We start from the raw sequence: 22,456 nt of genomic DNA on the forward strand, positions 1-22,456 counted from the left end.
GTTAAAGTGACTAGATGTGAAATGTTAGCCCCTTATATACTGTACTGCCTCAATGCTGGAATTTTTCTCTCAGCTGACCAGACTGACCTCAAACGGCATGACTTTGTCGGGTTTTTTTAATATCAGAGTTTGGGTTTCAGTTTTCTCAGCTCTTGCAATCCGGCGATGTAACTGGCAGGTCTTATGATGAAAAGGGAGACTGTGTGTCATCTTATGGGAACATTTCTAACAATGCAACCACAATGAGGAAATGCAACATTCATCTTACATTTCATTTGCTAACCCCATTTCTCATTCCCAGTCAAAAGTTTCTAGCGTGCGCTACATGGAGGTATGGTATCTTTAACTGGGTTCGTTCTTAAGGAACTATGAAAAGTACATGAAATATCAGCTTCACCACAATGCATTTTTGCATGGTCATACAAAAAGCGGTGGTGTATGAGGAAAGGACCCAAATGCAGAGCAGCAGGCAGACAGGATTTTCGTTTTTCGGTCAAATGGCCTTTTGAATGGTAGTAATAGGGGTACTTTTATGCTAGACTCAAAATCACTATTTTTTAAACACTAAGAAAGCTTGACACAACAATAAACTTTGCTCCAAATATCACCAGGGGCTCTTCACATGAACTCAAGCATTGACAACGTTTGTGTACAGAGTTTACTAAAAAGAGAGGTTTTGAACCACTCACCGTAGCTCTACCACAATGAAAACGAGTCGATATCAAAACAAGTAGCCACAGATTTAGTATATCCCTTGTGCACTGGTGTAGTTAAGGTGTAGAGCCCCTGGTGATACTTCGAGCAAAGTTTAATGTTGTGTCGAGCCTTCTTAGTGTTTTAAAAATAACTATTTTGAGGCTAGCATAAAAGTTCCCCTACTACTCCCATTCAAAAGGCCATTTGACCGATAAACGAAAATACGGTATATCTTAAAAGTGGTGCTTCCGTCCTAAATATACTTTTAAAACAAAAGTTTGACTCGAATACATTCACAAAAAGACCCTAGGTTGCATTTTGGCGAGAGTTACGCTTTTAGTGATTTAAAGGTACTCTAAGTGATGTCACGCATTTTTTAGGCTACAACATTTTTTGTCACATACAGTAAACTTCTCTTCACCATCCGTGAGCTGCCTGTCCCCTAAACACACTGTAAAAAACAAAGTGGTCCAACATGGACCATGCAAATATACACAAACCGTGTTCCAGTGTTCAGCCAATAACGGACAAGAAAGATTTGGGGGGGGGGGGGTTAGTGCGCTGAAGCACAGAAGGGAGAGGACGGGATGAGGAGGAGGGAGGAGCGAGCTAGTCTTTGTTTTGTTTGAAAATACTTTGAACGTCAACAAGAAGTAACGTCACCCAACATCGCTTAGAGCCCCTTTAATGGTAAATTGATGATACATGAGTTCATACTCACAGTTGAAGGAAGCATGTCCAGACAGAAGCAGATAAGATTCCACAGGTTAACAGGGATGGGGCGGAAACACCATTGACGATCTGGCCAGGAAGAAGTGTAGATGGGCTGGTATAGATACTGTGGTGGAGGAACAGGTGGTAAAGTCTGAGGGCATCTTGTGGATGGATGGAGAATGGCAAGTCTGTAGAGTTCCTAGGAAATGCATGGTGGGCAACTGAAGTAGCCATCGTTATACAAACTTGACCAAAGCAATCTTAAAATGTTCAATTATTGGGACATATTACTGTTACAATAGTAGTGTCCACTTGAAAATCAGTTCAAATATACCCATTTGGAATATAATGGGTGCTTTTATCATTAGAAATTATGTAACCCTTAAACTTATATAAAACACTGTAGGTACCATTGGACGGTCTCTTGCTTATAACCACTGAACTCACCAAAATAAAGCATTGATTCTTAAATGGCAACCATTTGTTGTGGTTGTAGGTTTTGGGATTTCTGTGAGTCAAAGGTTACAGCCACAGCATTCTGAGAGATGTGACATCACCTGTTTCTTTGATTACTGGATGTACAATACAAAACTGTTGGGCTACAATAATCAAGAAGAATCAGACCCTAGAGCTCATCTTGCGCTAGCTGACTTGAATTCAAAAGCACTCTATTGATGTTGGTAGCAGCTCTGATCGCAGATTTCATTAGATGTCTCGATCCAAGCGTGAGGAAAGGCTGTGCGGTCACCTGCAAAGTACACCCTTCACTTCTGAAGAGATCTTTGGAAAGTCAGCGGGAAGGTCTGTCAAAGAGGACTTTTGGCCTGTCTGATAGGATAAAATAACACCTTTATCTGATTGGCTAATACGTTTTAATTTAGAGTTCAGGAGAATGGGGTCATCGACGACATTATGAAAAACTTTGGGGAGATGGTCTGACCCACCAGTAACTTCATCATACCTTAAAATCAAAAAGACAAATAGATACTCTTATTAATTGCAGTCTTCTAGTTTTATGAACAGTTACTGTATGTATACAGTAAATATAAAGATTATGATTCAGACTGGGAGAGCAACATGCAAGGCATTTGTGTCTATTGAGATTAGGTCTAGGCTGCCAACATCAGAGTCAAGGTCCGATTTATATCATACAATTTTTCAGCCACAGTATTTCCTTATGTAGGCTACACATAATCACTCTAATAACCTGGGTTGGGTTCATTTTAAACTGTACTAATGTGGTTCGAAGTTTCTGTGATTGTTTTTTTTCATAGTTCTTTTAAATGTTATTACAATTCCTGCTCTGTGAATGATCAGTCTTCCATGTTGATTTAAGATTAGAGTCTGGACTATTAAAACATTTATTTAAGAGGAGTCTAATTTAAAGATACATCTCCAAAACTGCTGCTGATGAAATTGTTGATTCAGTGCAGTGAATGATTTTAATACGCCCGTATCAAATCACCCAGCACCAAAAAGCCTCTATCCACCGCTTCTGCTTCCAAAGTAAAGTTTTCTTCTCTATTTTTAATTTAGGGTTCAGGGGTTAGTGTTGCTGATAAATGCAGGTGGGGGTTAAATTTAAGCTCAATTGAAATTCTTTTCCAGATCCATTGCATGTTCGCAAGTATAGGGTGGGTCTGCTCTTCATCTGACAAACCTGCTGTGACAAAATGGAGGGGAGGGAGTGCATCACAAAGTGTGCTGTCAATGCAGAACCAGGGCGGGGCAAGGTGTAAAACTACATTGCTAAAACTGCTACTACTTTTCATGCTGCTGCTTATACTACTATAGCTATCACTCTTACAAATATTATGACAACTACTAACTACTACTACTGCTAATATTACTGTCAATATTGCTGCTAATATCACCGTGCAGTGTTTTTTATAAAATCAGCCTGTTGAATGTATCTTGGGTCCTGCGTCTTGCAGTAGCTTAGCAGCCGTCAGTCCAGCCATGCCAGCTCCCACTATGACAACATGATGAGATGTATTTATGTGTGGGAGGCCAGTCTTCCCAGTCTGCAGCAGTTCATCATAGTCTATTTCCTTCAGACAATCAGCCAGATGTCCCTTCATGCTCACAGCAGCAGCAACAGCACACTGACGGAAACTAAAATCACACAAAAATAGAAGCACACCCAAGTAGCAAACGTTTAGCAAAGTATTTTTTATTGATTATGGGATATTTGGTTCAGCAGTTGCCAGAGTGGTAAAGTCTTAGAGTTTTACAAATACAAAGCCTAGTTGACTACACTCAAGTGAAATCCAAAATGTACCAGTGTAGCATTCGCACGCGGGTGCGCACCAAAAGCAGACCAAACAAGCGTACCGAGACTTGCTTGAAGAAGTGGTCTCGGTACGCATTCAATCGAGCTCTGGAGCAGTTCGTTTGCAGTAAGAACATGATCCAACCTTGAACCGCACCAACTATACATACTCCGCAAGTCTGAGCTAATTTCTCCTGTTGTCAGGTGTTTTTAGCAATTTTCGATGCAGCAGAGCAGCAAACTCTAGTAGCTTGCAGTGTTTCTATCACAGAGCTTGCCATCCATCACTCGCATCTCCATGGTCAAACCAGCTGCCGTTAAAATTGGAGAAAGACGCCAGCAGAGCAAAGTCTCGGCGACCAGAGCAGCCGTAGTAACGTCTCTCGCGAAACAATGTCTGATAATTTTACTGAAATGAGCTGGTTTGACCATGGAGATGCAAGAAATATGCACTAGTCCAGAACACAGGACGTTCCTCCTGTATTTACTTTCTTGCTACCGCCCCCAGACACATCCGACCAATAAGAGGAGTGCAGTTCTTGCGTGATTTGTAATGGCGCATTTTGGTACGCTTGGATTTTTCCAGGTGTGAAACCAAACCAAGCCAAACTGTTCCAAGTTTAGAAACTCACTGATGTGGACCAAAGCACACGAACTACAGGTGTGAAAACGCACTTATATAAGGCACATATTTTAATCTGCTATTCATACAGACACCTAACTCTGCACCTGGCCCATGTAGCACTTTGGGAATCAATGCCTTGGGCCATTTAAGCTACTACAAATTATCACAAAATAAAAAGTTTAAATAATAATTTTGCTTCACACAGATCCATCTGTTATTAATCGCATCATCTTTCCCTCTTTGCTGACGTGAAGAGAACAATATGTTTCTTTCTTTCAAAAAAATAACTCATTTATAAACTTAACGAAAAGACTACAAAACATTTTCATATTTATAGTGAAATTGCAATGATAGTCTGAGATAAAACATCAAATAAAAATATAGATTGTTACTGTTTAAAGAGCTTCAAATTCAACATCTTCTGTTCAAGTAACTTGAAGTGAAAGGGAAAACCTCTTAAATAGACACATTTAGGGTTGGAATTTTGTTTTCATCTAACTGGCTTAGCTGGAAAATGGTAAGACTTCCTGTTTATCTTTTATTATAAATCAGGGTTTTGGTCCTCATTGTTTGGTCTCTTTCTCTCTCGCTCCCCCAACTAGTCTCTGTAAATTATGTGTATATATATATATATATATATGTATATATGTATATATATATATATATATATGTATATATATATATACACTCATATACTCTGTAAAGTGCCCTGACATAACTTCTGATGTGATTTGACAATACAATTACATCTGATTTGAATTATTATTCACTGACACATCAGAATCTGATGATTTAGAATTACTGGTCATGTCTCATGATCAGTAAAACCTTAAACACATCATCATCATCAACATGTGTGTGTGTCATCTTATTTATTGGAAACCCTGCCCACAATATCAACTGAAAGGAGGAAATCAACAAACCATTATTTTAATTATTTAATTTATCTTGAATTCCCATTGTTAACCGCATATTTGTCATTCACACAGTGTCATACATCCAGTATTTAGATGAAGCCGTGACACCTCCAATGCTTCTGCTTTTCAGACAGAGAAACACTTTCACTTTGTTGTATTTAATATGCAATGACAATAAAACAATTATATATCTATCTTAAACCATTTGGGAGGTCTAGTCTTTAATATAAGCGCTGTTTTTTTTAAATATGAAGGAAAATTGGTTGACATTAAAATAAGAAATAAACAAAATGAATCATTTTTAATATCAAACAACAGCGTTTATAGTGGCAGCATGCTCATGATAAAACAATATTGCTTAACATGAACATTCTCAGTATATCTGCGTACATGTATCTATAATGTAATGAAATCATGTTTAACCTTTGTGGTACATTAAGATAATTTGCCCCTCACCTGGAAACTTAAAATGTATGTTTGCACCCAACTAATAAAGCTTGCCAGAATTGCTAAACATGCACAAAAAAGAGTATTGAAAGGACAAGGATGAAGTAATGGACAAACAACTATTAATTTGAGCATTTAATTCAATAATTTGACAGCACAAATGAACCTAGATTAAAAGTAACAAATTTGTATGAAAACATTTTACAGTTTGTTTCTTTGTAATGTGCTGTTTTTGTTATGTTTAAATCAGATGTCACATGTTATTTCATTCTCTGTATTTACCATGTGTCAATGCTGTTCATTGTAATGGACAATTGCTGTAAACAATCTTGTGGTTTGTTTTTTTGAAGATTACTGTGTTTTGCCAATGATTATATCTTGACTGAATGCCTTCTGAAAATGTTAAAAATCCTGATGCACATAAAGTTTGGAAGTTAATTGAAGGTTTGTTAATTATTAACTGTTTAACAACCAACAATACCAATGTTGGCCAAAAAGAGTTAAACAATCAAAAAGCATATTGTAACAAAAATGAAAAAGATAAAAAATGTGTCTTGTTGGTAAAATCTATATACGCTATGATCTATATAATTTAATTTAAAACTGCTAGTTAACTTGCGAGTAAAGACCAGGCCCCCGGGAAGTGTGTCAGGTTTTGAAATTGCAGCCAAACATCAAGGTAAAAGCAGTGTTAGTGGTGCACGTACTATTGATTTTTAGAGGCAGTTATCACAAAAGCTGTTTTGGAAATTAATTATATCGGAATAGGATTTTGCCTAGGAACAAAAAGCCATCAGTAACTGCCAAAAATCCACCAGTTTGATGCAGATTAGAACTGCATGGTGTATGGACAATCACAATGAGCCTTACTCCTAAGGAAGGAATGCAATCACCAAGTGTAAGATAAAATTTGACACAGACATTTCAGTACTTTGATAATATTGATTGACCTAGAAAGTAGACCCTAGAGCTCGTCGTGGTGATGCGTTCTAGCTGACACTTTGTTAATGTTGGTAGCAGCCCTGATTGCAGATTTCATAGATGTCTCGATCCAAGCGTGAGGAAAAGCTGTGTGTTCACCTGCAAAGTGCACCCTGCCTTCACTTCTGAAGAGCTCTTTAGAGTACTCTAAATGTTGGTAGGGTGTGAAGAGAGCGAAGGCACCCAAGCTGTGAGGATCCGCGCTCCACCGTTTCACCACCACCCCTGTGCAGAGAGATTTGACCCTCTCGCCGTGGATCTTTGCCAAATCTCTCAGAGCCAGCTCTTTCAGGTCTTCATCGCTCGCACCTAAGAAAAGGAGGGATTCATCAGACCAGGTGTAGGAGGCCAGTAGAACGCCAATGTTCTCATTGGTTGAGAAACTGTGGCTGGGGTAGTAGATGAAACGAGAGGGCCAGTCGGTGATGCTCTTTCCTCCTCGGATGCCGTCCTTCTCCCAGAACTTCTCGCTGAAGGTGAGGATGATTTTAGTGGAGCTGTCATAGTGGACTGCCCTCAGTGCCTCCATCTTTCTGATGGAGAGAGGTGGATCAAAGTCAATGAAGAGGGCTGCTTTGGCTGTGGTTGTTACCAGGACAACATCAGCTGAAAGATCTGTCAAAGATGACTGTTGTCCTGTCTGGTACGATACTATTACACCTCTGTTTGACTGGCTTATTTTTTTGACCTTGGAGTTGAGGAGAATAGGAACATCCAGGACATTAAGAAAAGCTTTCGGGAGAAGGTCTGATCCACCAGTCACTTCATAATACCTTAAAAACAAATACTTGTTTGAGTGCAGTGTTGTAGAGAGGTGCAAATTTTCAATATGTCAATATGGTATGTTTATTTGCAGTTATACTCATAGGTTAGGATTTAAACTGGGAGAGCAACATCCAGGCATACGTGTCAAAGTACCGGCAGAGTTTTTCTGCCGGTTGATAAAAACAACTTTCAATTTCATCTAAGTTTATGTCAAAAATGTACTTTACATAGTGCTACATGAAAAGCCACTGAATTACTGTCTTTCAGATGAAAAGATAAAATGTACTCGTTTTCTCTTGAAGCTAGTAAACTTTAGTTTCCCAGACCTTTCATGACCACCTTACATTTTCTGGCCAGGGGTTTTATAATTTTTAACTCTACTGTAAAAAAATATATTCCAATCTTGAATAGTTGACAGTGTGGTATGTAGGGCCTTACGTAGTGTTGTCATTGATGTCAGTCTGGTCATAGATCATCTCTGTCAGTGCTGTGTACATAAGGCTCTCTTCGTTAAGAAGGTCTCCAATCATCCGTATTGCTTCTGAACTCAGATCTCCTTCTTCTTTCAGATACTCCTATTAAACAAAGTTCCATATATGCTGTCAGGGTGGCTCAGAAAGAAAGCTTAACAAGTGTTAAAACAAAATCTTACATGTTTTCTACTAGTCAGGTTTTCAAATTTAAATCAAAAACCAAGAATGTTCAGACACTTGTGGATGTGGTGGGAAGTTTCAGTAGCAACTTGTTTGTTTTCATAAACCATTGAAAATGGCATTCGAGAAATAATATAAAAAATATCAGTTGTGATTCGTAATTTACCCCACACATTGTTCTCATTTTAGAACATTTTATGATATCATTGTTTTACCTTCACAGAGTAGTGGTCATATTTTTTCAGCGCAGCCTCACAGCCATGAGTCTGCACGTAATCTTTCACCTACAAAAAACAGGGACAATTCACTCATTTCTCTTTTGAGCTGATGTTGTCCCCATGAGTCAAACTTAACTTTGATTAGCCTATAATGAACCATGAATGTATAACTCTACTGTATAGCCTAGCCTTACACAAAAAGGCACCAAATGAAAACTCTTAGAGGTTGGGCCCACCAAACAGCAATGCCAGTAGTTCAATGTTTGTCTTATTTTTATATAGCTCAGACTTTAAAACATGTCCTCTTTTAACCTTACTGGCCGGAACAGCTTAACAATGAACTTCTGACTTCAGCAAGTGAATTTCCAGGACCCGGAAGGTCCGATATTGAGGAAACTATCCCATTAGTTATGTTGCACCATGTTTTATATGACCCTTCTATGCCGGTGATAAACTACTCTACAAAAAAGTAAAAAACATTTGCTTTCCAATGATGTGTGAATTTGTTTAACTTTCTGTCCATCCCTCCTTCCTTTCCTTTGTCTAATGTACCTTCTGCAAAGCTTTTTGTAGCAGTTCGTCGGCCGACTTCCCTTTCTCACTTGGCTGCACGTTGTACTTCAGAACGTCAGGGTCATTTTGCACTGTGTACGTCTTCTTCAACAACCCATTAACCAAGTAAAAGGTGTTGGGGTCATACATGATGAATTTATTCAGCTTGACCTTTAGGTCGTCCGCAAACCAACGGACGATTCTGGTGACAAAGGGGATGGTGGTTAGCTTATTACTGTAATGTGTCTTTACCGTGTGAGCCTAGACAGTAAACAATAACATTCACTAGACAGCAACAACAGTGGCAGCCTCCAAGGGCCTCAAAAACAAAATTCACCTTCTGCTATTTTGAAGTAACTTGCCATGTTATTTTTATGTACATAAGGAGGAATGTTTCACTCTATAGATAACATAACATAACTGATTCAGTTCCACAGTAGTGATAGTAAAACCTTTTTGAAACCTCCTTTTGATTCTGTCCACATTTAATTTTTATCTCACCTTTAGTGTTTTAAATAATTGTAATAACAATATGGGTGAGGCTATTTGCATCCCTGGCACAATTAGCAGTGTATGCTATTCGTACCCTGGTGCAATTAGAAGTGAATGCTATTCGTACCCCGCCGGTGCATACAGCAATGTGTTCTATTAATACCTCGTCTGGTACAAATATCAATGTATGCTATTTGCACCCCTGTGCATTTAAAGTAATTTGGCATATATTTACACACACTTATCCATACTACTGATGTATTACACCTTTTTGGAATATTATCGTTGCAGTGTCCAATATTGTGCACACAGAGAGACGCTAATACATACACTTGCGTGGGCCACAATATTTTTTTTTCCAGGGTGGTAGAGGAAGATTCATGAATATTCATTAGGGAACTCATCACTGATTGGCTCGCTCTGACATTCTTACCCTAACCATAACCAATCCCACTCCTCTTGCCTAAACCTAACCAACCCAACCAGAGCAGGCAACGAGTACTAGCCATTTAGGGATGAGTCACTAATGAATATTCATGAGTCTTCCCCTACCGCTCTGCAAAAAAAGAAATTTCGTTCGCAGGCCCTGACTTGCGCAAGGGCATGCAAATTATCCAATCCAAAATTAAAAAAAACAAGATCACCTCACCAGGGAATCAAACTCCAGACTCCCAGACCAAACCTCAGTGTTCTAAACACTCACCTAGCAGTTCTTACAGAATGTTTTACAACTGTTTACCACTTGGTTTCTTCAAGCATTGGTTGCTAGGTGACCGTACTATATACAAAAACAGGTACTAACTAACAAACTAACAGTTGTATGCTTTCACTGAAGACAGAAAGTGCAACTGTAGTATCCATTTTCCGCTAGAAATTCAATTGTTATAAAATTTAGAGACAAAACTTTCCTAATATGCCAGTTTCTGGTTTCTGCGGTCATGGAAGATGAACGTCCACCATGATTTTGGTGCACGCAAGCAATGTGTTTTTGTTGTTACGTCACAGGGTGTGAATAGCTCAGCTGTGTGGCCTAGGCTATTCGTACCGGGGATCCAAATAGACACTCTGTAACAATAATATGGATGGTTTCCTTGCAAATCAACCCCATTAAAAGCTGAAAGTTTCATCAGCATCCTTTTTACACAAAGATGTTAGTCTGAGACAGGGAAGGGTTGCATGCTATGTTTATATGTAAATGCCCAACTGAATGTTTTTAAAACTTAAACTCACTGGTGAGTACTTGGGATCCTCATGGCTCCCAGTTCAGCATACCAGCCCTCTTCTTCATTCCTGTAGGTCTCCACCCGTCCTCCAACACGACCACTAGACTCTATTATGGTTACCTTGTCAGAACAGAAAAATACAAACAGAAAAATACACAATAAGGCCATTATGTAATGTTTGAAAGGTAGTAGGTTTGGCATAGATACAACTGGACAGCCTAAAGCCCTCTTTCGTGGAAGTTACAGCTTACTTACTCTCTGTCTCCATAGATGAATGGAGATGTAACAGCAGTATAATAAGACAGTGCTGCCTCAAGCACTTCCATCCTGCCAAGGTCATCGAGGAAGTAAACACATATCACATTCTGTCTGTGCTGAGGTATTTGGGTTAAGCCTCTGTGTGGCACCCTCAATATCTTCGTTGACATTGAAGGTTCAGCTAAACTTAAAGTGGCCATATTATACTAATTTTCAGGTTCATAATTGTATTTTAAGGTTGTACCAGAATAGGTTTACATGGTTTAATTTTCAAAAAACACCATATTTTTGTTGTACTGCACAGCTCTCTCTCACTGCTGCAGATCACCTTTTCACCTGGTTTCTGTTTTAGCTACAGAGTGAGACCTCTTTTCTTTTTCTTCTGTACTATCTTTGATTGAACTCGCACATGCTCAGTAGCTCAGATGTAGATCATGTCCTCAAAAGAGATTCCATTAAATGCATCTGTGTAAGTCATTAAAGAGGTGGTAGAATGATTATATAGGGTATTTCACACTGTTCCTTAAGGTCTCCTAATAGGGTATGTAATTGTTGGGCTGAAAATGTCCCAGGTGCTATTATTTTGGCCCTTATGCATCCCTGTGGAATATCTTTGTTTGGAACGACAGCTTTTCTTCCAAATATGGTATGCTCATGAATATTTAGATGAGCTGCACGCTGATTGGTTGAGGAACCACACACACATTGGAGATGAGACAGCAGGTCTCATATTTCAGACACTGCAACATTATACATTGTTTGTCTGCTATTTCGTTATTAAATTCACTTCTGAGACTTTTTTATGAGAGAAATCAACTATATAAAGTTCAAATATGGGCCGTTTTACGAAACTTTATGGCTAATTGCAAATCTGGTAAGATGTGTTTGACTTCAGGAGCTCCAGGCAGTAGAGTCGAGAAAGCGGGAGCCTGCTGGGCTCCATACCCAGGGGAAAGTCCCCTTTTCTGGGTTACTGGTCTACCGGGGCTGGCTGCCGGCATAACTATCGTATATTTACAGTTTGAATTTGTTCACGGCATGTATATCATATCTACCCTAAGGTCTTAACAAAGCTAACAATTTTGTCCGATTTCAATTTAAGCCATTTTTGGCTTAAATTTGTCTCCTTAGGAGCAGCTGCTAGCTAGGCTATGTGTCCCAATTAATCCTATGGGAAAAGATTGCCGCTACACTGGAGCTCTGTCAGGGCAGCAGCATTTGGTAGTCCAGTAACCCAGAAACGGTGACTTTGCGCGGGTATCGAGCACCGCGGGCTGCCGGCCGTGACGGAGCTCCATCTAGCTCACAGCGGGCGGTGAGGCAGTAACCCAGGCAGCACCAGCCTCTGAATTTGGACAACATTTTCAAATAGCCATCAATTTTCATTAAACGGCCCATATTTGACCTCTACATAGTTGATTTCTTGCATAAAAAGTAAATTTATTGATAAAATAGCAGATGAACAATGTATACAATTTCTGAGATCTGCGCGACCTATTCAGAAGATTACCTGATCTCAGATCAGTGGTGTAGCCTATGTAAATGTTGGGGCATGACAAAGGTAGAGACTAGAGCCAAATAAGGAGGAGCCACGGAGCCACCAAGACTAACTACATTACAAAAACACGTATAAAGGTGTTTCGGTGGATTGTTAACGTTCAAAAGCTGACTTGACTTGCAACTGTGGGTGGGGCGTTCATATGATAGCTACTGTTAAGTGACGCTACACGGGTATTGGAAACGTGTTTGATGGATGCAGACAAAACAGTGCACCATCTCATTAAAAAAATGCTCTAATGCTTTAATTGCGGTTAGATCATTTTTAAATAATTGTTACAGACCTCCGCCCCAGTTGCCCAACTATAGATTCTACAAACCAACCCTCATATAGCAGTTAAAAAGAAGCCCTACCATGGTAGCGGTCTTTATACCAATATCAGCTTGTTGCATGTACCTTGTGTCCTGCATCTTGCAGTAGTTTGGCAGCCGTCAGTCCAGCCACGCCAGCTCCAACAATAACAACATGATGAGATGTATTTATGTGTAGGGAGCTGTTCTTCATAGTCTGCAGCAGTTCATCGTAGTCTTTGTCCTCCAGACAATCAGCCAGGTGTTCCTTCATGCTAACAGCAGCAGTGGTGCTGTGGTACAATGTAAGCAGCAGCACACTGGCAGCAACTGGAAACCCACACACACCGAGATGAAAACACTCCATTTTACTCCAAAAGAGAGCTCATATCACTTTCCATCTTCCTTGATGTTGGAATATTCAATTCTACAACTGGAGAATATTAAAGCTAAAGTTCAGTTGAGTTAATTTAATGTAAGACACTGAATAAAAACTGTGCCTTTACTTACCTTTAAAAGATAAAAAAAAGTCATAACGCCATGTTCGGGCTAACTTCTCTAACTCAATGAACTCTTTCATTTAACATTATTTTTCAAGGTCTTAATAAAAAAGTGAAATGTGTTCCTGAGGTCCACTTCAGTGCCTGCTAATAGTAACTCAAACCTCACACAACCCGGTCTCACGCCAGGTCGTGTAATAGTCACGTTATTTTGATTCATAAATTCATGTACAGGTTACGATTTTGACGTGTATATGCAACAACTTTTGAACATGTACAGGTCACGCTTTTCGAACCTGCTCTGGGGGACGCGACAACGGGGAAATGAGGCGACAATGGGGAAATGAGGCGCCACACGCCGGCCAAAACAACGCGGGACACACCGACAAAGGAACTGCTACACGCGGGACAAAGTCCTGTGTTTTCTGACCCATCCACCACCCCAACCAACCTTCCTACGCGGACTTTCGCCTTATCAACTACGCTATTTCGCGTTTTGGGATCACGAAATATGCTTCCCATTAAAATGCATTGCTTTCAATTTCGTAATCGCCACACGAAAAAAACGGCATTTACGTAACCTGTCCACGACTTAATAGATTACAATAACGTGACTATTACACGACCTGGCGTGAGACCGGGCTGCCTCACAAAGTAATTGTTGTTTAACTTTGTAACAGTAGTTTAAACTACAACAATGGCGAGCACTTGTGCCATCGTAACTTGGTTTCATCCACATCTGTAATATTCACCAACACTTTCTTCCAAAGTCCTTTTTCTTTATAGTCACTCTTTAGCTGTAATTTATGTTGTCTAAACACTTGTACAGTGTATAGTCCTCTCTTTTCAGCTATTACAGACATGTCTAAACTAACTGTGACCCCCCCCCCCCTCAACTCGCATGAGAACCCTCCTCTTTGGTCGAGCCGTGTCATTTAACTCAGTGTTCTTGGGTTCTGGGAAATGGTAAATATTAAAGTCAGCTAAAAAACTGAAATAAGTATTGAACAAACAATTCATGATTGTTACTGTTTTTATCTAAACATGTACTTTTTAGTAAAGCTTTTATGTTCACAGGCTGAATATTTATTTATTTATTTATTTATTTATGTCAGAGGGTTTTTTTCTTACTTGTAGGAAAGAAACCCAAAATTCTGGTTTGACTTTGGCTCTCCACGAAACTGTAACTTGTATTTTAGGACTGCATGATTATGCCCAAGTTGTATTGCCAAGTTTGGCATTACCAAAATTCTGGTCATTTATTACAATTAATATCAACCCAGTCTCACGGAGGTTCGTTAAATGGTCACGTTATTTAATCTATTGAGTCATGTACATGGACACGTTTATCTTATTTATTTCGTGGTGGTCAGCACATATTTTAAACTAATGTATTTCAATGGGAAGCATCTTTCGTGATCACAGCACGACTACGGTAGCAAGTAGTCTGAAATGCCAAAAATCCGGGTAGGGAGGTTGGTTGGGGTGGTGGATGGGTCAAACAACAACACGATACTCGCGTGTGACGTTAAATTTCCCCATTGTTCTTTTCCTAGACTCAACCGTCCCGTAGTTGTCCCGCGTCCCGCACAGACAACGGAACGTGTCCCGCGTGTGATGTTAACTTTCCCCGTTGTTCTTTTCCTAAAGCCAACCTCCATATAGATGCTTCCCATTACATGCTAACCATCACGAAATAAACAAGATAAACGTGACCATTTCACAAACTGTTTTTGCTTTAAAGGTTAGGCTAGGAATTAATTTGAAAGAAGTAAATAAAAGTGAACTAAATGAACACTATCTCTATTGTTCTTAAGTAGTACCTGATTACTTTTTTTTAACTGCAGAAAATATTAGTTTAATTAAATTGTAAAAGAGTTTGGATATTACAGACCCATGAAGTAAATGGTTACCTTTTAGTTCTCTCAACAGAAAACCTGAACAGCAAATGAATCTTTCAACAAAAAGTCACTTTCTTCACAAGAAAATAGTACTAAGGTACTAAAACACCATTACTAACTAAAATGAACAAATATCTTGGACTAGATCTAGCATTCATAATAACCCAAAGAGACAACTGTTTAATCAGACATCTACAACTCTGACCAGATATACTATGACATGATTAAATATGACAGTGAATTATTTCAAAAAGGAAGTAAAGAAACTGAAGAATTACACACATGAAAAGCAAGTTGCAGCGTATGTCACATACAGTATGTATATAATGTTAAATATATATTTTCAAACGTGGACCCCAGGAAGTGTAGCTGAGCTTAAGGGCACAGCTAATGGGGATCCTAGAATAAACTAAACAGTATATGCCAGTAAAGACTGGCCTCTCATTTCATCATGCAGCGCTGAAAATATAACTTTGTGCTTAAAAGCAGAACTACTGTGCAGCAGTTTTCAGTGGATCAAAACCGCAGACAAGGAAACAGATCAAGGACCTGACCACAGCAAAATCTGCACGTACACCACATATTTGAAAGCACAGGATAACTGCAAAAGAATTTAAACCCATTTCCAACCACCTTTAAGTCCCCACCTGTCTGGAAAATTGAATACCAACATGGCAGTCTAATAGTAGATTTTCTTTATGTTTTAAAAATTGCTATCTCCAATGCTTTTGTCTAAATAAAATAAAACACAATGCTGCTGCAAAATACTCACGTAATTTGCAGTTTACCCGATGCGGATCCATCTCAGTCTTCTTTCTCTTTTTGGTGACACTAGGACGAGAAACCAAGTGTAAACATTAAATCCTGACAAGCAAAAGTTGCATGTCAGATCATGAAAGCATATACTAAAGTATATTTAGTTTGTGTGCATTTATCTTATGATCTCATTTGAAGCAGTAAACGTCATTGACAACTGTAATTTGCAACAGTTAATAAGAAACGCACCAATAAGATTATTCTGTCCTAGTATGATTAGCAAGGTCGCTGTAGAATTTTACAATGCCTACACTTTCTGCACAACTGAATGCCTAGTAACAACATTCATAATAAAAAATGATGATATACATTTTACACATTACATTTCCACATTTAGTTTAAATTTTCGTATTTTTTTATTTTTTGATATTGCTTGAATCTTTAGTTTTCTTTACGTTCTATTCATCCAGTCAAAAATCTAACAGATGCTTTCTTATGCTGATATAATAATGAAATTTCAGTTCAAAGTTATATTTTCTATAAAGTTATAAATGTTATGAATCATGTCCTACCTTTTGAGGGGCTTAAAAAACAAAACCTATGATGTTAGCTGATGTTAAAGTGACTAGATGTGAAATGTTAGCCTCTTATATACTATACTGCCTCAATGTTGGAATTTTTCTCTCAGCTGACCATGGGAACATTTCTAACAATGCAACCACAATGAGGAAATGCAACATTCATCTTACATTTCATTTTCTAACCCCATTTCTCATTCCCAGACAAAAGTTTCTAGCATGTGCTACATGGAGGTATGGTATCTTTAACTGGGTTCGTTCTTAAGGAACTATGAAAAGTACATGAAATATCAGCATCACCACAATGCATTTTTGCATGGTCATACAAAATGCAGTGGCGTGTGAGGAAAGGACCCAAATGCAGAGCAGCAGGCAGACAGGAACAGTTAAGTGATTTATTGTGTCCAGACAGAAGTAGATGAGATTCCACAGGTTAACAGGGATGGGGCGGAAACACCATTTACAATCTGGCCAGGAAGAAGTGTAGATGGGCTGGTATAGATACTGTGGTGGAGGAACAGGGGGTAAAGTCTGAGGGCATCTGGTGGATGGATGGAGAATGGCAAGTCTGTAGAGTTCCTAGGAAATGCATGGTGGGTAGCTGAAGCATACCAGCCCTCTTCTTCATTCCTGTAGGTCTCCACCCGTCCTCCAACACAACCAGTAGACTCTAATATGGTTACCTTGTCAGAACAGAAAAAAATACAAATAGATAAACAAACGCAAGTGTAATTTTTCAAAGTTAGTAGGTATGCTACGCAGGTGCAGAACTATTATACTTTTATACTATTGTACTTTTGTAATCAGTAGTATTTATTGTTCTTTGAACATGAACAAAAGACGCAAAACAGAAACAAGAATACACAAATATAAAATATAAAATTATTTAATTAAACAAACATCTGACACAAACTGGATGAAAGAAAACTAATAGTACAAAATAACAGCTTGTAATGACATAATTGAAAATACATTACTAAAGAAGATATATTCATATACATACATAACTATACTTTGGCAGATGTGTAGATAGTTAAGTGGCACATATCAGTATTCAAAGTAATTTCTAATGGCCTCATGGCCAGGGCCAAATATTTTAACTCCATCGGAGAGAGCGTCTGAATTTGGCGGGGCAGTTGAGGTGGAACAGGATGTTTGAGTCAAGAGGAGTCTAATTTGAAGATATATCTCCAAAACTGCTGCTGATGCATATCAAATTGTTGCTACAGTGCCGTGAATGATTTTAATATGCCCGTATCAAATCACCCAGCACCAAAATGCCTCTATCCACCGCTTCTGCTTCCAAATTAAAGTTTTTTTCTCTATTTTTAACTTAGGGTTCACAGGGGTTAGGGTTGCTGATAAATGCATGTGGGGGTTAAATTTAAGCTCAATTGAAATTCTTTTCCAGATCCATTGCATGTTCGCAAATATAGGGTGGGTCTGCTCTTCATCTGACAAACCTGCTGTGACAAAATGGAGGGGAGGGAGTGCATCACAGAGTGTGCTGTCAATGCAGATGTGTGCAATGAACCCTGAGGGGATGCTGCTCTAAAATCTTGCTCACTTTTTAACATAACAAACCCTGCCTTTAAGCGTTCGGAAGGTATTGACATCTATAATTTGTCACAAACTGATTTAAAAGCACCTGGAGCTCTGAGAAAAGAGGACTGTCTCAATAGAATCAAGGTTTTACACAAATCAAACCATGTCACTAATCTTTCTGACTTCATGGCTTCACATCTACAGTAGAGATTGAATTATTCACTCTTAACTAATATATAACAGACAGTTTGTCTTCACATCTTCATTTCCCATCAGGGAGATTGGGAAACACCCAAAATCTGATTCTCACATTGGAGAATTTGTAAGTGTTTCTCTCTTAACTTGTCAGTTGTAGCTTTGTCTTTGATAAAATTACATATTGATGCTTTTAGTAATGATTTATTAGTATTATGTGATGGAAGCATCAATAGTGAAATGACTAGGAAATCCATAAGCTCTTAATCATGGCAGACACTTCTTAAACCCCTAATTTATTCACGCAAGAACAGACTCTGTTAAAGCAAAATAACAAAGACCTGAAGAAAATATGTTTTGTGTCAGTGAACAAACACAAATTGATGTGTAGAGCATGACCTCTCTACACTGTAATAGTAGTAATTTATTCCACTTCTACTCAGTAACATTGACAGTTTCTTGAAACACGTACTATGTCCACAGCTACTTGTGATCATGATACAGTGTTAACCACAAACTCAGTGTGTCTGCTTTAGATGGCTTCAGATAAAAGAGACACAACACTATAAAGTTAGCAGTTGACCACAGTGAGAGTAAAAAGAGTTCTCGCCCTGTAAACAGCTCATGTATGAACAAAGAGATGGAAGAAGCTGGTTTCCAACTCTGCAAACATTTCCACCAGTTCACACAAGCCCCATTTGTTACAACCGGGCTCCTAGGCTGTGACAAAAACAGGGAAAACACAAGGGTAGGCTGTCAGAAGATATTTATTTTAACCAACCAAATTAAAAATCAACAAAAACAACAAAACTTAAACAATAGCTTAACAAGGAATTCAAAAGAAACATCCCACCACTCACACCACAGAAAGAGAGAGTGAATTGCTGACAGCAGGAGCCAGAAATTGCATCCTGACCCAGGTACAGCTCATCAATGGAAATCAGCACCTGTAAAGGACCCGACACCGACGGCTGTTTCGACAGGTCTTATGTGTATTGGATTGATCAGATGAGATGAAAAATGAAAAGAGCCTTTTGTGTGCCTCTCACAGTCATTTGTTTGTTTTCCTCACTCTCATTGTCAAGCTAAACAGCCAATCATATAAATTGGCTGTTTTGCCGATGGCCGCCGACGAAGGGTTAGTGCGATGGGACACATCGCACAAACTAGGCCGACGGTCGGCGTGGTGTATCCTGGCCTTAACACAACACACAAGAGACCCCAGCAAACGGAAAACAGGGACACTTAGAGGCTGGGGTCATCACACCAAAAACAATTGACACCAGCCACGTCACCACAACACTGCCAAAAAAAGGGGAAAAGAACAAAGAAAATGAACTGACGCAACCCAAAGGGGAATAGCCACTACAGTCTAGCAGGGAAAACTGAGCACCAAGTTGGCAACACTTACCTTCTCTTTGGACCACGACAAATCACCTTCAAAAGAGAAAACAAACACTCCTAACAACCTTAGCTGTAAAATGGTGTGTTTCCAAAAATCTTAGCAACAAAAAAACCTGACCAAATGTACACACAGACTGATTGAGTGATTGGCACATACTCAAACGCACCAACCAAACAAAGAGATGAACGAGGCCCCTAATTTGTTATGACCCGGCTCTTGAGCCACAACAAATAGGTAACACACCATAATAATGTTTTACAAAAATATATTTTATTATGCAAATCCAACCAAATTAAATGATTATTAATGTGTGGGATGTGGTTGTCAGTATAGCCAGTGGTGTAAGTGTGCATGAGTGATGGATGGGTGTGTGTTGAGAGCAAAGTGTAAAGAAACCATTAAGATAAACTACAGCAACATAACTAAACCAAAGGAGAGAGCTGAAAAAACATCAAACCGCAGGCAGAGAGACCTGACCAGCATCGCAACCAGGCTTAAATAACCTGGGAGCACGTGTTTCAGGTTACACTAAGGAGCATGTGCAATCACACAGACACAGCAGGGGTCGTCACAAATACCAAAACTCAGATGCTTAGACTTAATTCTCCAGACCCTAGAGCTCATCTCACGCTGGATATATAGCTGACTTTGAATTCAATAGCATCACTTTATTGATGTTGGTAGCAGCTCTGATTGCAGATTTCATAGATGTCTCGATCCAAGCATGAGGAAAGGCTGTGTGTTCACTACCACCAAAGTGCACCCAGCCTTCACTTCTGAAGAGATCTTCAGAGTACTTTAAACGTTGGTAAGGTGTGAAGAGAGCAAAGGCGCCTAAGCTGTGAGGATCCGCGCTCCTCCTTATCACCACCACCCCTGTGCAGAGAGATTAAAAAATAAGTAGGCATATGCACTGGTGTGTCCTATGTGTTCCTATTAGTGTTATGTGGAATTATAATGTCTATATTATTGTAGTGCACTGTATATGCCCAGGGAGATGAAAATTAGCAATTCAAATTATGAAAGTTGGTGTCTCCCCTTTAGTCTACATAACATGTCATAGCATGTTACCACTTAATGTACAACTGTTAATTTACTATACAGACTGAAAGTCAACTTCTAATAATAATAAATCAGAAAACAAATACACCAAAAAAATATGAACTAAATACTAAATCTAATGTATAGCCTATGGCATAATTTAAACAAGTCTCCCGAAAAGAAACGGGTATATCTCTCTCCCCCGCCTCTGCCTGCTGCACTGTGTGTGTCTGTGTCTGTGTGAAGCTGCGGTGTGTGTGTGTGTGCTTGTGGAGTTTAACTCTGATAAGACAGTTAACCACAGGTTCTCATTAATCTTATGATGGACATGTGTTGTGAAATTTAAACAAACGATCCGTCAATGGCGAAATAAAAGCCTCTTATTTAAGGGACCGGTCTAAAAGACCTCCAGCTTACAGCGGGCTCTCCAAGCGTGACTGTCCGAGCGATGAGCTAGCGGCCCCGGCAGGCACAAGCTGGCGGCCGCGTCACTTTATGGAGCTCTGAAAACACCAAAATCTTTGGAGCAAATTATCATTTCGGCAAAGATTTTCGAAAATTTTCTCTGAAGTGAATATATTGACAAATAAGATGGCGTTTTTGGGCTGTCTATGTAACGGAAACCAGACCATCATTGAATGCCGAAATGAATGTTGGGATACAGGTGCTGCGAAGTTCATACAAGTTACCAACCAATGCATCCTCAGTACAATGGGCGTGTCAAGAACATTTCTGGGAATCTCAACTGTTCTTGGTGAAATGCGAACTTGTGTATTGGGACAGTACTTTGGCATCACGAGATGACGTTTTACAGGGACACAAGAACACAAGTCAATAGAAGAACACACATTAAGAAACGCACAAAGGCTAAATACAAGAGTTGATGAGCAAACAAGGAACAGGTGATACAACAGGTGAAACACATTAGGGTGGGGCAGGACAATCAGAAAGGCGAGAAAACACAGGAAGTAAAACTAGACACGACGACAAGACAGAAAACAGACTATCACAATAAAACAGGAAACCGAGAAATACACAATCCACAGAACCCACGGTCAAAACAGAAACACAACGAACAGGGAAGTAAGGAAACAGAAATATACACAACAGGGAACAGAAATACACAGAATAATAAAAATACAAAACAAGGAACAGCAAAAGAAATGTCCATAACCACAACACGCATCTTCTTTCCCTCTTTGGTGACATGAAGAGAACGATTTCTTTAATATTTTCATGTTAATAGTGAAATTGCAATGATAGTCTGAGATAAAACATCACATAAAATTACATATTCTTACCGTTTAAAGAGCTTCAATGTCAACATGAAAGGGAAATAGACACATTTAGGGCTGTAATTTTATTTATCATCTAACTGGCTTAACTGGAAAATGGTAAGGCTTCCTTTTTTATCTTTTATTTTAAATCAGGGTTTTGGTCCTCATTGTTTGGCCTCTCTCTCTCTCTCTTCCCACCCAAATAGTTGAGGCAGATGGCTGCTCAATAGATTTGATAAATTGGGAGGAATTGTTGGGTCTCTGTAAATTATGTTAATATATATATATATATATATATATATATATATATATATATATATATATATATATATACTGAGATAACTTCTGCTATGATTTGACACTATAAGTACATCTGAATTGAATTATGATTTACTGACACATCAGTCAGTAAATCAGTGTCACAATCTGATGAACTAGAATTACTGGTCATGTCTCTTCATCAGTAAAACCTTGAACTCAACATCATCATCAACATGTGTGTGTGTAATCTTATTTATTGGGAACCCTGCCCAAAATATGAACTAAAAGGAGGAAATCAACAAACCATTATTTTAATTATTTATTTTAATTTGGGAA

The 22,456-nt window shown here is 38.9% G+C and overlaps 1 protein-coding gene across 2 annotated transcripts; it reads right to left on the reverse strand.

Annotated features, from left to right (window-relative positions):
* Positions 1-6,003: 6,003 nt before the first annotated feature.
* LOC120572257 (L-amino-acid oxidase-like) lies at positions 6,004-16,451 on the reverse strand. 2 transcript variants are annotated; one of them, XM_039821493.1, is made up of 8 exons: positions 16,391-16,451; positions 15,835-15,893; positions 12,768-12,991; positions 10,563-10,675; positions 8,841-9,042; positions 8,286-8,354; positions 7,856-7,992; positions 6,004-7,425 (listed from the first exon to the last, which is right to left on the reverse strand). In XM_039821493.1, exons 2-8 carry the CDS (start codon positions 15,863-15,865, stop codon positions 6,636-6,638), a joined length of 1,566 nt encoding a protein of 521 aa, XP_039677427.1. In that variant the 5' UTR covers positions 15,866-15,893; positions 16,391-16,451; the 3' UTR covers positions 6,004-6,635. The 2 variants fall into 2 exon arrangements, with proteins under 2 accessions (XP_039677427.1, XP_039677428.1); XM_039821494.1 differs by lacking the exon at positions 8,286-8,354 and having other exon boundaries at positions 16,391-16,450.
* Positions 16,452-22,456: the final 6,005 nt, after the last annotated feature.

This window comes from Perca fluviatilis, chromosome 14 (genome assembly GCF_010015445.1).
Source record: "Perca fluviatilis chromosome 14, GENO_Pfluv_1.0, whole genome shotgun sequence".
NCBI lineage: Eukaryota > Metazoa > Chordata > Actinopteri > Perciformes > Percidae > Perca > Perca fluviatilis.

Bases quoted from the DNA above. Each gene is read 5' to 3' on its own strand.
- LOC120572257 (XM_039821493.1), bottom strand. From the start codon at position 15,865: ATGGATCCGCATCGGGTAAACTGCAAATTAC. The intron at 9,043-10,562 runs GTGAGTTTAAGT...CTTTGTCACCAG, and splicing joins AGGATCCCAAGTACTCACCA to AATCGTCCGTTGGTTTGCGG. The intron at 7,426-7,855 runs GTAAGGCCCTAC...TTTGTTTTTAAG, and splicing joins GACATCAATGACAACACTAC to GTATTATGAAGTGACTGGTG.